The sequence below is a fragment of the Ailuropoda melanoleuca genome, chromosome X (assembly GCF_002007445.2).
Source record: "Ailuropoda melanoleuca isolate Jingjing chromosome X, ASM200744v2, whole genome shotgun sequence".
Taxonomy (NCBI): domain Eukaryota; kingdom Metazoa; phylum Chordata; class Mammalia; order Carnivora; family Ursidae; genus Ailuropoda; species Ailuropoda melanoleuca.
In genome coordinates, this window is record NC_048238.1 from 7,411,985 (window position 1) to 7,426,612 (window position 14,628).

At 47.2% G+C, this 14,628-nt stretch overlaps 2 protein-coding genes across 3 annotated transcripts in view; both read left to right on the forward strand.

The window, feature by feature from the left end:
• Window positions 1-171, forward strand: part of SHROOM2 (shroom family member 2) — a 152,929-nt gene extending 152,758 nt beyond the window's left edge. Inside the window, exon 11 of the mRNA XM_034649886.1 lies at window positions 29-171. Within this exon, the coding sequence (XP_034505777.1) occupies window positions 29-171 (143 nt within the window). The remainder of the gene's footprint in view (window positions 1-28) is intronic.
• The window catches only part of WWC3 (WWC family member 3), a 116,014-nt gene continuing 101,392 nt past the window's right edge, over window positions 7-14,628 (forward strand). For both annotated transcript variants that reach the window (XM_034648887.1, XM_034648888.1), the window contains exon 1: window positions 7-167. The gene's annotated coding sequence lies outside the window, so the exon portion shown is untranslated. The remainder of the gene's footprint in view (window positions 168-14,628) is intronic.

Below are 14,628 nucleotides of genomic sequence, written 5' to 3' on the forward strand. Positions count from 1 at the left end.
CCCCTGCCGCGGCCCCCGCGGCCCTCAGCGCCGCCGCCGCCGCGGGCCCGGGAGAGCGCCGAGCTGCCGCTGCCCGCCGGCTGGGAGGAGGCGCGCGACTACGACGGCCGCGTCTTCTACATCGACCACAACACGCGCCAGACGTCGTGGATCGACCCCCGCGACCGGTAAGGGCGGGGCGCGGGCCGGGGCCGGGATCCGGGCGCTCCATCCCTTGGGCTCTGGGAGGGGATCGAGGACGCCGGGAGGCCTCCGGGTCTGGGCGAAGATCGCCTGTCTTCGGGGCCCCGGCCGGGATCCGGGCGCCCCACGCCCCCACCCTGGGGCCTTGGAAGAGGATCGAGGCGCCCCCTCTCCGGCCTCGAGTCCCCGGAGTGCGGAGCCCCGGCCGCCTCCCGGCCCCCGCTGCGGGGCCGACACAGTGACTTGGTTTCCTCACGTCACCCGCTGACCGGCGCCTGGAAGCTGGGCGCCTGGAATTTCCTCTCCCAGGGCTGACGGATGGCTCTCTTTTCCTTTTTCCGCTTCGGCCTCGCCCATCCCTCCCGGGCCTCGCCGGCCCACCGCCCCCGGCCCCCGCGGTGGCCAGATGAGCTGTCATCTTGGAGCATAAACGTGCGCTCCAGCTTCGTGGTGTGGGTTCCTTGTCTGGCGGTCTCAACCTAGTTTCCATCCAAAAACTGGTGCCAGATGGGCCACTTCATGGATTCCCAGTTCTTTTGGAGTTGGGAGAGCCTGCTCCCAGACTGTGATGGTTGCTCTTTAGCGCCTTTTAAAAACTGGGCTAAAATTCTGATTGAAATAGCCTTGTGCACTGCGGCCAGAATGGAATATGATTAGACCCATATGCTTTTGGAGTAAACGAAAAGCAAGAGTTGAATTTCAGGTTTCCTTTTAGTGCAAGATGTGAATAGGGCACTAAGTTGTCTTATTATTCATGTGAGTATATCCCATGGAGTAAAAAATGGATTCTTCTAAAAGCACTACCAGATTGTATTTAATTAAGTCCATGTAATGATGCTTTTCCTTAGCTTTCTGTGTGATTGCTGGTTTCAGTGGTTCCGCTTTTTTGGAGAGATGCCTGTGTGTGTGTGTGTGTGTGTGTGTGTGTGTGTGTGTAATTGGGAATTCTGTTGAAACCAAGTGTTTCTAGTGGTTACCTGATTGATAACTTGTCCTGTGGGGAGCAACTTGTCTCTGCACTGGGCCTGAGTGCCAGAAAGGAAATACTGTAGGCTTCCCAGTGATTTTAAGACTTGAAAAGGCCCAGTGTGATGACACTGCTCCTGCTTCCTCCTTACCTGCACAGGAAAGGCAGTGCTGCATGGCACTGGCGTTTGAAAATAAACTTTGGAGGAGGGAAGCTGTTGAATTATTGTTTGAAGAATCTCTCTGGGTTCAGATAGGGAAAAACAAAGCAAAACGATCGTGTTTCCCTGACATTCTCCCTGAACACAGCTAACTTCTGGACTCAGAAACTTAGATAAATCCTAGCACAGTTTTATGGGTTAAAAAGATGTTTAGTTATTTTGAAAATCAGGTGAGATCATATAATAATTTTAACCAAAGGCTAGAGCCACAGCTGTTTGATCAAGCCTTGGATGGTTCTGGAATTGGTAGAACTGCTTGGAACGTGGTGCCCTTTTATGCTGTATGTCTGTTAAAAACCCAAACAACTGGAAAATGAACCAATTAAAAATACTGTTTGGCTTAGAAACGGCTCAGGCTCATTTTGTGAGGGTAATACAAAACAGTTGTGGTTACATTGGAGTGGGGATTCAAGATGAAAAATATAAATGTGCAAATTTCCATTTTAATGGTATGACCCAGGACATAGGTGAGCAGACTCCTACAGGAGTCAGCTTGTAGACTCTTCCTTTCTGTGTGTTTTATACATATTTCCTATGTTCTTTTTTCCAGAAATCCATTTGTGTTACTGAATGACGTCTCCACCCTTTTCAGACATCACTTTTGTCATAGATTTTTTTAAAGTCCCATTTCTAATGCTGAAAGTGTCAATCGAGTGAACAAAAGTGCATATTTTACATTTTTTGTAAAGTAAAAACACGTGTATACTTTCATGAAACATTGTTTTTATAGTGAGTGAAAATTCAGCAGGGGACAGCTTGCACTTCAGCTCCCATAATACCTTGCCCGAAATATGTATGGAATGTTCAGCAAGCCACAAACGTTTAAGTGGAGTCTACCGAACGGCGAACGGCGTATGGTGTAATAGCCATTCTTCTTCCTCTTTCAAAACAGAACCCTGCCGATTTTTATGCGTGGCTGATTATCCTTTAAAGTTGTAATTGATTTTTATTATGTGGAAAAAAAACTGTTTGTCGGAGCACATTTTCTCCATGTGCATCTGACAGTTAAAATCGTTTTTGAGTTGTGTTTGATTCACACAACTGGAAGACGGCGTTCAGGGACTTTCTCCAAACAGCTTCCAAATAGAGAACTGAGAGGAGGGTGGCAAATAAATAAATAGGTTTTTAAAGAAAATGAAATTAGGAAGGAATAAATGGACGTAGTAGGTGAGGCGAAAATTGTTGCTGACTTAAACCATTATTTCATATACAATTTAGTAAAAACTGTAATAGCGTAAAATATGCATGCTCCTGTAAGCAAAGTAACTGGGGGCCAAGGGTTGTAAACTAATGTCTTGTAGAGTTTTATAGTGATTCCATTCAATGTTGTGTTTAGCAGCATTTGATATTGGCGGCTCAGGGTGTGTTGGTAAATTACTGGAGTTGTAATTTCTTTTTCAGGTCACAACCAAAAGGTTGCAAGCCTAAGGAAATAATCTTTACAGATGTGGCTACAGATGTATAAAAAAAACTCAGTATTTTCAAAACGGAGTTTTTTTGGTTTGATTTTGAACCCATCTTAGGCTTCAATTCACTATCTCCGCAGCTCAGTACCGTCTGTATAATTTTGGTAGTTTCCTGCGAATCGTACCCAGAGACCTTGTTAAAAAATATCAAGTTGATTGTTTCTATGGCTGGTAGTTTCTGTGGGTGAGTCTTGTGTGGTTTCCATTAGTTGCACGTGTGTATTCTATGTATATTAACTCGGAGTTCAGCGACCACTCTGTACAGAGATATTTGCTATTTAGGCAGAAAACATGGGAAGAACATTTTTGCCTCCTTTGGAAAAATGTTGTGCCTTTGACAGTTGTATATATGTGTGCTTCCTGTGGGATTGTGTTGATGTTATCCTATAGATGGACTGAGTGATTGAAACTTCATGCTCTGTTTCATGGAGCTCGGTTGAGATTATAATACTGGAATGCCAGCCTCGAGCAGCTTAAGGATGGTGGATCGTATCACATTTGAGATCAAAGCAGAATGTAACTAATCCTGATGATGGTGGAAGGCCCGGATTATATCATGACATAAACTTTTAGGGACCCGTTTGTTCTCGAGATGGGATTTGACCTGCTCCAGTTGGAGAAATTCTGTGGTATATTAACATTCCTTTGAACAAGCTATTGTTTTATGGAGAAAACAATCCATGGTTTGGGAATTTGCCAGGCCGGAGCCCCATATAACAGAGCCAAATGACGTCATTGCCACCTTCTTGAGACCTTTATTTGTATTAATTAATAAGAGGTTTACTATATTTACTCCACAGAGTCTATTTCTGGATTATACAAACTTTCTGATAAACAAACAATGATTTCTCCGTTTTTCATATTTTAAGATTATCAGTACTGTTTGTATGAACATCAGGGAGTGTCTTGCTTTTAAGGCCTTAAGGGGTGGGCTCCTGGAATAATCTTTGTCCATTTAGATTGTCAACAATCAATTCTTGGTTTCTTCTTAGCCTAGTATCTTTCTTTCTTTTTCTTTCTTTCTTTCTTTCTTTCTTTCTTTCTTTCTTTCTTTCTTTCTTTCTTCTTTTTTCTTTCCTTCCTTCCCTTTTTTTTTTTTTTTTTTTAAGAAAAGTGAATGGAAAAGTCATTTCTGAAAATAGATCCCGGATGTTTAGAAATCTCTAAGTTTCCTTTTCTCCCTTTTCACTCTGATCTTGGAAGTGGAAATAACGTGTTCCACCTTCTCTGGTAGGTTCTGCTCCAGGAGCCCACTGGTCAAGCATTAAATGTTAAAAGCCTCCTGGAGAGCCTGGTGAGCTGCTTCTAGCCCAGGTCCTTTTGCTGATGTTGGTTGCCTTTCTAATACCTTCAATAAAATTAATCTGATGGAATATAACAGAGTTACATTCTCCTGAATCCAATTATTCCCATTTAAATCCAGTAAAATGAAGAAATATTTACAGAGATTCTTGGCCTCCGGAGTTCTGGGGAGGCAGATGGAGACCCAACTTTTCTGGGAGATGGGGGACAGACATACAAAATGAAGATAGTGGTCACGAGGTGGTGATGGCTTCTGAGAAAAGGAGGGAGGGCTCATTTGAGGGGGGGGTGTCTTTATTTTCTTCCATTGATTTCCTTCGTTGAAGGTTTCTCCTGGGCTTTCTGGGAGCTGGGGAGGAAAAGGAGGAATGTGAAGAAAGTGCCGGAGGCAGGAAGTGCCTGTGGGCTGTTTGGGATCAATGAGGTCAGTTTCACCTACGCAGCTTCTTTGTGTGAGGGAGCTGAGACTTGGGCAAGACCGTGAAGAGCTTGGAACCCTCACTTGGGAGTTGGAAGGGCTAGGACTGTCTTGTGCAAGCCCCTCATTTTGCACTGCAGGCTATAGCTATGGGGACGTCCTGCTGGAGTTTGAAGGGCAGGGACTTGAGCGGAGTCGACTTTCTGGCCGAGAACCAGTGCCCTTTCTGGCATGCCACTCAGCTGCCCAAACCCCACCCACTTTTAAGCATCCTACCTCTGTGTCTTCATTCATTCATTCATTCTTTCATTCATTCATTCATTCAACAACTGTTGCACAGCCTCTCGGTCTCAGGTGCTTCTCCAGGGTTTGGGACTCCAGCAGTGAGCGCCGGCAAAGTCCCTGCCCCGTGGGGCTTACATACCTCACCATGGTGAGGGCATCTTGAGAGAGTGTTTGCAGAGCTGTGGAATCTTCAGTGTTTTCTCGCTGGCGGGTCCTCTTTTTATTTCTTTAAAGCTCAAGGGGCTAAGGAAGGGAGAGGGAAGGAGAAAGGGAGCAGGTTAGGGCAGCCCCCAGACAGCAAGCCCTGTACTTGGGTGGGTGGGCCAGCCATCGCGCCAGGCTGGAGAGCTTCTGAGTGGCGGTGATGTTCCAGCCTCGGCGCCACCGGGAGACAGAGCACTGCCAAGGTGATTCCGGCCTTTACAGGCTGTGTGGAGCTCAGTCAGGACACCAGAGAGCCACCGTGCGGGATGAACTCTTGCTGCCACTTGGAGCCCTGTCCCACGGGAAGGTGCCCGTCTCTAACGTGGGGGTGGCCTCTGAGTGTACAGATCAACTGGATTCGCCCTGAAAATTGTCCTCACTTAAAAAAAAAAAGTTGAGATAATATTTCCATACCATGAAATGTACCATTTTAAAATGCACGGTATAGTGGTGTTCAGTATATTCACAGGGTTGTGCCACCATCACCACTAATTCCAGAACTTTTCCGTCACCCCAGAAGGAAACACTGTCACCGTTAGCAGTCACTCGCCACCTCCCTCAGCCCCTGGCAACTACTCACAGCACTACTACAGTGCTTTCTGTCTCTGTAGATTTGCCTGTTCTGGACATTTCATCTGAGTGGAGTCATACACTCCTTGGCCCCCTGTGTTTGGTTTATTTTGCTCAGCGTGATCTCTTCGAGGTTCATCCGGTGCTTCATGCCTTTTCACTGCCAAGTGCTGCTCGGCCGTGTGGCTCGGGCACGGTTTGGAAGTCGCCGGAAGGGCCCGCCTCGTCCAGGTGTTCCCTACGGAGTAGAGGAAGCAGGCGTGGCTTGAATTGCCCTGTGTCAACTCCAGCTGTTCTACTCACAGAAAAATGACCATTCCCGTATTTACAATGACAGATGTAAACACCACCTCGTGTAGTCCGTGAGCAGCACAAGCTCCTGGGCCGGCTCGGATCAGCTGTTGTCTGTTCTCGTTGGTTCGCTGCTTGTTTTGGCTCGCCCACAGCTGGAGCCGGCCTTCCCGGGGCCCTCTGCCCGTGGTGCCCAGGGAGCCCCGCGTTTCAGGCTTCGGATTCTGTTCCCTCCCATGAGCCCCGAGTGGATTCCTGTGTCTGGAGATGGGGTCACAGCTCAGTACAGGTTCTGGTGTTGATCGGAGGTGGCCCTGCATTTGGCATTTCTGACCTGTAACGAATAGCTTTGTGTCGCGGACTGTTTGATCTGCTCATCCCGGCTCTGGGGAAAATGTTTCCTTGCCCTTCTTTCCCGAGTGTCCATTCGTGCAGGGAAGTGTCCATTAGCCCTGGGCTGGACAGGCGAGCTTAGGTGAAGCCCGTGAGGGCTTGGAACGGGCAGTTCGGGGCTTCGGGGCAGTTTGGGGCTTCAGGGCCTGGCCGGCCCGCGGACTTCGCCTGGTGGGTCGGGGCCGGGGCTGGGCCGTGCGCAGCTGCCCGCTGGGCCCCGATGTGCCCCGATGTGCCGGTGGGGCCTGGCGCTCGGACTGCAATGCAGGGAGGGTCTGGCTGCAGCTGCACACGTTCGCACCCTGCCTCCACTCGCTCTCGCGCAGAAATGCCCCTCACACACTGGCCCGCTTCTCAGAGAAAACGGACGTTTTTGAGGAGGGGGGATGCTGTCCTGACGGTAGGCCCTTCTGAGGCCTGTGTGACTTGTTTGTGAAGTGACGCACTTCATATGACGATCAATGGATGGATGCAGCCAAAGCAGCGGGGAGCTCTGTGCAAATTCACTGTTTGGCATCATGGCAACTCCCAGTCCTCGCTTGGCGCTGCGCTCCCGTGCACAGCTGCCCTTTGAAATGTTCGGGTCCACAGGGACCTGGGCTGTTTTTCTATGACGAGGGGAACCCACTGAAACATTCTTGCCATATGAGAATGAAACAGTGCATAAATATGCAGAACACATGGAAATCCCCAACTGCCCCTTCCCACAGGGAACCTCCCTCAACAGCTTGCTCTGTGTCCTTCTAGTCCCTTCTCTACGCTCTACCTAAATACATGTGCATGAAGCTGGACCTTTGTCTCGGGTTTTTACATAAATGGGATCATACTACCAACTTTTCCCCCCCGTGACTTGATACTCTCATTTGATAATATGCCTGGGTGCTCTTTCCACTGTTGGAATATATAGATCTACCACCATTCTTTAACAGTTTTTTTATTGAGGTTAATTTCACATAACAAAATTGCTCATTTTTAAAAAAGATTTTGTTTATTTGAGAGAAAGTGAGAGAGAGAGCACGAGAGGGGAGAGGGTCAGAGGGAGCAACAGACTCCCCACTGAGCAGGGAGCCTGACGCTGACCGATCCTGGGACTCCAGGATCATGACCTGAGCCCAAGGCATCGCTCAGCTTACTGAGCCACCCAGGCGCCCAGCAGAATTAACTCATTTTAAAGTGAGCTACTCCATGGCGTTTAGTGCAGTCACAGTATTGTGCACTGCCCCCTGTCCAGTTCCAGAGCATTTCCTTCACCCCAGAAGGAAGCCCCGTCCCCATAAAGCAGCCACCCCCCGTTTCCTCCTCCCCACAGCCCCTGGCACTCCCCCAGGCTGTTTTTGCCCTCGCTGGCTTTGCCAGTTCTGGATGTTCCATCTAAGTGGAGTCGTGTGATATGTGGCCGTTTGTGTGGGGCTTCTTCCATCTAGCCTGATGCTTTTTGTTTTTTGTTTTAGACTTTTTTTATTTTTCAGAGAGAGAGCACACATGCACAAGCAGGGGGAGCGGGACTCGATCCCGGGAGAACCTAAGATCATGACCTGAGCCGAAGGCAGAGGCTTAACCCACTGAGCCACCCAGGCGTCCCCAGCCTGATGTTTTTGAGGTTCATCCGCATTGGAGGGGTCTGGTTTGATGCTTCTGCTTTTGGTGTACTACGGGGAAAGCCGTCACGGGACTCTAACCAAGGGCAGCCACGTGAACTGTGCCCATGGGAGCAGCCCACACTCTAAGGAAAATCAATCGACCATCAAAAAAAAAGAGAGTTTAGCTTTTCGTTTTTTCCTTAATTTAGCCTTTGAGTCGTTGAGAAAGAAGTATCAAATCTTCCACATCTCCTTTTATCATTAGGGACAGGGAGCCCAAAAACCAATATGTAGTAAGACTGTTTAATAATCTAGCTGCTACGTTTGCCGGGTGCCGTGGAGCATAACAAATGAGTGTCACCTAGCCCTTTTCCTCCAGGAGCTGCAGACACGGCTGGGGAGGCAGAGGGCTGGGGAGGCAGAGGGACAGTCTGCTGAGTAAGAAGCCAGTGCCCCGGGGGCTACCATCGTGCTGCCAGCGGCGGGGCAGCCCTCAGGCCAGAGGCCGAGGCTGAGGCCCCAGCTTAGCTCCTGCCCCTGCACCATGCTGCCCTGCAAGGCCCCGAATGTCCTTGTGCCTAGATTTTCCCACACGGACGAGGGGGACGACAATACTTGTTGTTAGTCAGTCGATGAACCAATGTTTCAGTGTGAATTGTTTCCCAAACGTCCTGGCGGGCCGTGGGAGATCCTAGGGCAGGGGCAGGCCATCAGTAGCCCACAGGCTGAATCCAGCCCACCACCCGTTTTTATCCAGCCTGCAGGGGAAGAATGGGCTTTCCATTTTTAAGTGGCCGAAGAAGAATACAAAGAAGAGTAGTATTTTGTGACATTTATGGGAAATTCACATTTCAGTGTCCATGAATAAAGTTTTATTGGAGCTGAGGGATACATGCTGTGGCTGCTTTCAAGCTATAACTAACTATAAGGACAGAGTTAAGTTGCTGGACAGAGACCATATGGCCCACCAAGCTGAAAAAATTACCATCTGGCTCTTTACAGAAAATGTTTACTGACCCCTGATCTTAGAATACAGGATTCATTAAGGTAACCGTGGGTCCATGGGCGTATAGGGGGGTGGGGCACAGGATAAGACCTGAAGACCCCACTGGGAAGTCTAACCAACTGGAGGAAAGGGGCTTAGAATCATAGAAGCCAGTGGGGATGTTTTAGTCAAGGAACCCCTCTGTAGAAACTTTTTCAGAAAAGGATATTGTATGTGTAAGGCAATCAGGGAAAGTTAGATTAGATCATTTAAATAATATGTAGATTAAGACTAAGAAGGCAGGAAAGTAACCGCCTTTAGAAAGATTTTCATTAGGGGGCACCTAGGTGGCTCACTCTGTTAAGCATCCGACTCTTGGTTTCAGCTCAGGTCATGATCTCAGGGCTGTGAGATTGAGCCCCAAGTCAGGGAGCCCGCTTAAGATTCTGTCTCCCTCTCCACGTGCTCTCTCTCTGTTTCTCTCTCTCCCTTAAAAAAAAAAAGAAAAGAAAGAAAGAAAGGAAGAAAGAAAGAAAGATTTTCATTAAAAATACACATTTAATTCTGGGGATCTAGTGTATAGCATTGTGATTATAGTTAACAGTACTACATTGTATCCTCAAATTGCTAAAGATATATTTTTTAAAGATTTTATTTATTTATTCGACAGAGAGAGAGACAGCCAGCGAGAGAGGGAACACAAGCAGGGGGAGTGGGAGAGGAAGAAGCAGGTTCCCAGCGGAGCAGAGAGCCCAATGTAGGGCTCGATCCCAGGAACCTGGGATCACGCCCTGAGCAGAAGGCGGGCGCTTAACAACTGAGCCACCCAAGGCGCCCCTAGAGAGAATAGATCTTAAATGTTGTCAGCACAAAAAGGAAATGGTAATTATGTAATGTGATGGAGGAGTTAGCTAATGATATGGTGATAATCAATTGCAAGATGTAAGTATCAAATCATCATATTGTATACCTTAAGCTTACACAAGGTTATATGTCAATTATATCTCAGTAAAGATGGAAAGAACACACAGTTAAAAAGCTAAGGTTTAGGGATGCTTGGGTGGCTCAGTTGGTTAAGGGTCTGCCTTCAGCTCAAGTCATGATCCCAGGGTCCTAGGATGGAGCCCCACATCAGGCTCCTTGCTCAGCAGGGAGCCTGCCTCTTCTTGTCCCTCTGCCTCTCCCCCTGCTTGTGCGCTCTCTCTCGCTCTGTGAAATAAATAAATAAAGTCTTAAAAAAAAAAAGCTAAGGTTTAAAGGTACAAAAAGCTTTAGTTCCTGGGGGAATTTGAGTAAGGGACTCATTCTTTTGTGCTCCTGGGTAAATGGATCTCCCCCCACCTGTACTTTATGAACTTCAGAGGGTTTTAAAGGCCCCTTAAGGGAATTGTGTGTGTGCACATATGTGCCTGCTCAGAACATGCAGATGGAAAGAAGAAATCCAGCTGTTCCCTACCCCTCCACACCCGACTTCGCAGACCTGGAGGTGCAGAAAAGACCCTCTGGGACCAGTGTTACAGGGAGAGCCCATCATTAGCCCGTTCCTCGTCAGAGTAAACTGAGAGGCAGTCAAACCCCAAACCACTGTATGATTCCAGGCAACACAACACACGGAAGGAAACTGGTATGATTCTGTTTATATAGCATTCTTAAAATAATGTTACAGAGATGGAGAACAGATTAGTGGTTGCCAAGGGTTAGGAATGGGGAGCAGGGGTAGATGTGGCTCTAAAAGTCACTCGAGGGAGGCTTGTAGTAGTGGGATATTTCTAGATCTTGCTTGTGGTTATGGAAGCTACACATGTGATAAAATGGCACAGAACTAGTACAGGATAAGTACAGCCGCTCACGCTCATGGGGACACACGCACACCTGCGCACTCTGAGGGAGCTGTGTGGAGCGCACCAGTATCAGTTACCCGGTCGGGCATTGTGCCATAGTCACGCAGGATGTGACCCCGGGGGGAAATTGGGTGAGGGACACTCCCCATACATTTCTTTGCAACTTTCTGTGAATCTGTGATTGTTTCAAAATAAAAAGTAAAAAAAGGAAAAAAAAAAGGAAATCAGAGAATGAAGGGACCAAGCAGTTATTTATAGTTAAAAAAAAAAATTTAAACCATCTCCTTTCCTTTAACTTATTTAGATTTTACTCTGCTTTTTCTACACAGTACTGAGCACATTATGGGTGCTCAATAAATATTGAATGCAATTATACATGTAGAAACAGGTTTTAGTTATTTGTGTATTTCTGCATTTCACTTAGTTTTTCTCATGTCTTCTAGAGTTCTCAAGAACAGTCTTCTTTGTCAGCCGTCAGAGCCCCCGTTTTGTTGGAGAGTGGCCACCCTTGTCTTGACTCGGGATGTGCCCCTCTCTGCAGCTCCCGGTGAAGTCCTGCTTACTCAAAGCCAGTGGGTCTCAACGAGGAGTGATTTTGTCCCCCCCCCCGGGGGGGGGCGTTTGGCAATGTCTGGAGACATTTTTGATTGTTGTAACTGGGGGCGGGGATGGGGCGCGACTGTCCATTTAGGAGATAGAGGCCAGGGATGCTGTTAAATGCCCTACAATGCATAGGACAGCCCCCACCACAACGAACAGTGATTTGGCCCCAGATGTCAATAGTGTCTAAGGCCACTCTGAGCCTGTCGTAGAGCAGCTAGGCCTGCGGTTGGCTGGGGCAGGAGCACACAGCCCAGAGCTGTGCAGTGAGCACAGTAGGAGGTGTGAGACAGGCAGAGTTGAGGACAAGGGCTTTTGTTCCTATGGACCTACAGGACAGTAACTCCTCCCCTGCTGATTGATGTCCTGTCTCCACCCAGATTCGGAGCTGGGCAGTTTGCCACAAAACCCAGGAGGGAGCGGGCTGAGAGGCTGAGGGTAGCAGAGGGGAGAGGCTGACTGAAGGTTCTAGAGCTACTTGCCTGAAGGGTCTAGAGGCTGACTGAAGGTTCTAGAGCTTCTTATATGAAATGTGAAATGACATCTACTTACCCTTCAAAGCTGGTTGAACTGGGGTTTCTGTTATTTGCAACCGGCAGAGGTGTCATCGCTCATGTGCTCCTAGCTTCCATCCCTGACGTTCTTTTTGGGGGTGTAAGCTGCCGCTGGGCGGCTCTACCATCATTTATTAAATTGTCGTCTGTTTCTGACCATTTAGATTGCCTCTTGATATTTATGATTATGTAAATACTGTAATTATAGTGCTGCTTCTGTGCAGTTGTTTTCTCTGTAGTGCTGTTTTTTCCATGTTTGTTTTAGGAGCTCGTCATAGGCATGGGATGAATGCAGACCAGTGGTTGGTTGGTTGGTTTTAACACACGTCTATTTTGGAGTGGGTTAGAATCACAGAAAAGTTGTGAAGACCATTTCCCCCATTGTTAACGTCTTATATCACCTGGTATATTTGTCGACACTAAGAAGCTAGTTTTGTTCTGTTACTAGAACTCCAGACATTATTTGAATTTCACCAGTTTTTCCACCAATGTCTTTTTTCTGTTCCAGGAGTTTTTTAGAACTATTGAGTTGTTGGTATTTGTGTGGCTCAAACGTAGTATTTGTAAGTTTCTCCTATCTCTCTTTTGTGGGTGTTGATTTATGTTTCGTGCATTCAACAGACTTGTTAGAAGTGCTCTGAGGCTTCATTTCATTTAGGCTAGTGACGTCATATGGCATTCATTGAATAGTGATTTGTGGAGAACCTTCTATGCTTTCTCCAGCTCCTGCCCGGCCTCACACCCATCCCAGCATTAAACTGTGGTGTGCGGTGACTAGATACAGCCCCCAAGTACTCTCTAGATTTCACATGAAAAGGAAAGGGATAGATGAACCTCAGAGACACACAGGACAACATAATGTCCCCCAAAGGCAAATCCATAGAGATTAGAAAGCGGACTAGTGGTTTCCTGGGGCCAGAGGTGAGAAAAGGGAGTGACTGCCAGTGGGCACCAGGGATGTTGCTGCGGTGATGGGAATGTTCTAAAACTGGATTATGTTTTGTACAACTTGATAAATTTTTAAAAAATCATTGAATCGTACACATAAAAGGGGAGGATTTTATGGTGTGCAGATTATACCTCAATAAAATGTTGCATTTATTTACTTCAAAAAGATTTGTTCATTTATTTTAGAGAGAGAGCACGTGCGTGAGCGGGGTGGGGGTAGAGGGAGAGACAGAATCCTCAAGCAGAGTCCCTGCTGAGTGCAGAGCCCAAGCCGGGGCTCGATCCCAGGACCCTGAGATCATGACCTGAGCTGAAATCAAGAGTCAGATGCTCAACTGACTGAGCCACCCAGGTGCCCCCTCAGTAAAATTGTTTTAAAAAAATCTTTTAAAGTGAACCTGTTTTTTACATTCAAGTGGTTACCTTGTTTTGGTAGTTGGACAGACCAGGCTGTGTAGATTAGACTTGGCAGCCTCTGACCGTGCAAAAGGCTTCTGGGCTCCTCAGAACGTCCATACAATATAATATCGTATGTCTACTATACTTCCATTAAAAACAAAAAAAGCTTGGGGTCTTGGTGGCTCAGTCGGTTAAGTGTCTGCCTTCGGCTCAGGTCATGATCTCGGGGTCCCAGGATCCAGCCCCACGTTGGGCTCTCTACTCAGTGGGGAGTCTGCTTCTCCCTCTGCCTCTGCCTGCCACTCCCCCTGCTTGTGCTCTCTCTGTCAGATAAGTAAATAAAATCTTTTTTAAAAATTAAAATAAAATTTAAACAGCTTGGGGCACCTGGGTGGCTCAGTCAGTTAAGGGTCCAACTCTTGGTTTTGGCTCAGGTCATGATCTCAGGGTTGTGAGATCGAGCCCTGCGTCAGGCTCCATGCCGGGTGTGGAGACTGCTTAAGATTTTCTCTCTCCCTAAAAAAATCAAAAATCAAAAAAGCCTTTTAAAATGTTTGTGCAGTCACCGGGTACACTTACCAGGAAGCCATATGTTAGCATTGTCCAGGAGTTTTGCCCACTGTAAGGGGAGGATATAATCATGAGGAACCTGGTAACCATTACAGATTAACAAGATGGGTGATTTTCACGAAGGCAGCACCTCTTTCATTCAGAGGAATTTATCTTCTGGGACGACTCACTAGCACTGCCGTTTGTTTTAGAATAGTTGATGTGATACCTCATGATGTGGCAGTGTTTGGAGTAAAACGAAGTTTGTGGCTAAAGGACCAATTGATACTTGGGCCTTTAAATATCAGCATTCTTATCTTTCACACATTTTTGGAAGAACCTCTTAAAATTGTAGTACATGCTTTTCGTTTCTTAAATATATTAAAATGTGACATTTTCTTGATAGGGTTTGGAATGGATGAACAGGGCCATCGGTATGTCCCGGAATGTACCACAAACCATAGGGACCGCCCAAGTGTGGTGAGCCCCGGCTTTAGACATGGACAGTCTGGAGTCTGACTCTTGGCTCTGCCATTTGATGTGTGCCCTAAGGCAGTATTTGGGTTCTCTGAGCCTCAGCTTCCTCTTCCATAAAATGGGGGCACTTAGATCAATGTCTAGTGCATAATAGACACATTTTAAATGGTTTTTGTGGTCATATGAAATAGTCATTCAGCATTGTGAGTCTTCAGTTTCTTTTTTCTTTTGCCTACCAAACTTTCCTCCCTCTGTCCTACCACTTCTGCTTCCGAGTTGCTTCCTTATTTTCCTCGGAGCTCTGTGGCCCCGGAGGCCTACCAGGGTACAGACAGGTGCTCAGAGTTCACGATACTTATTTTTCCTCTCTGCTTGAAGCTGTTCTTTGCATTCTCT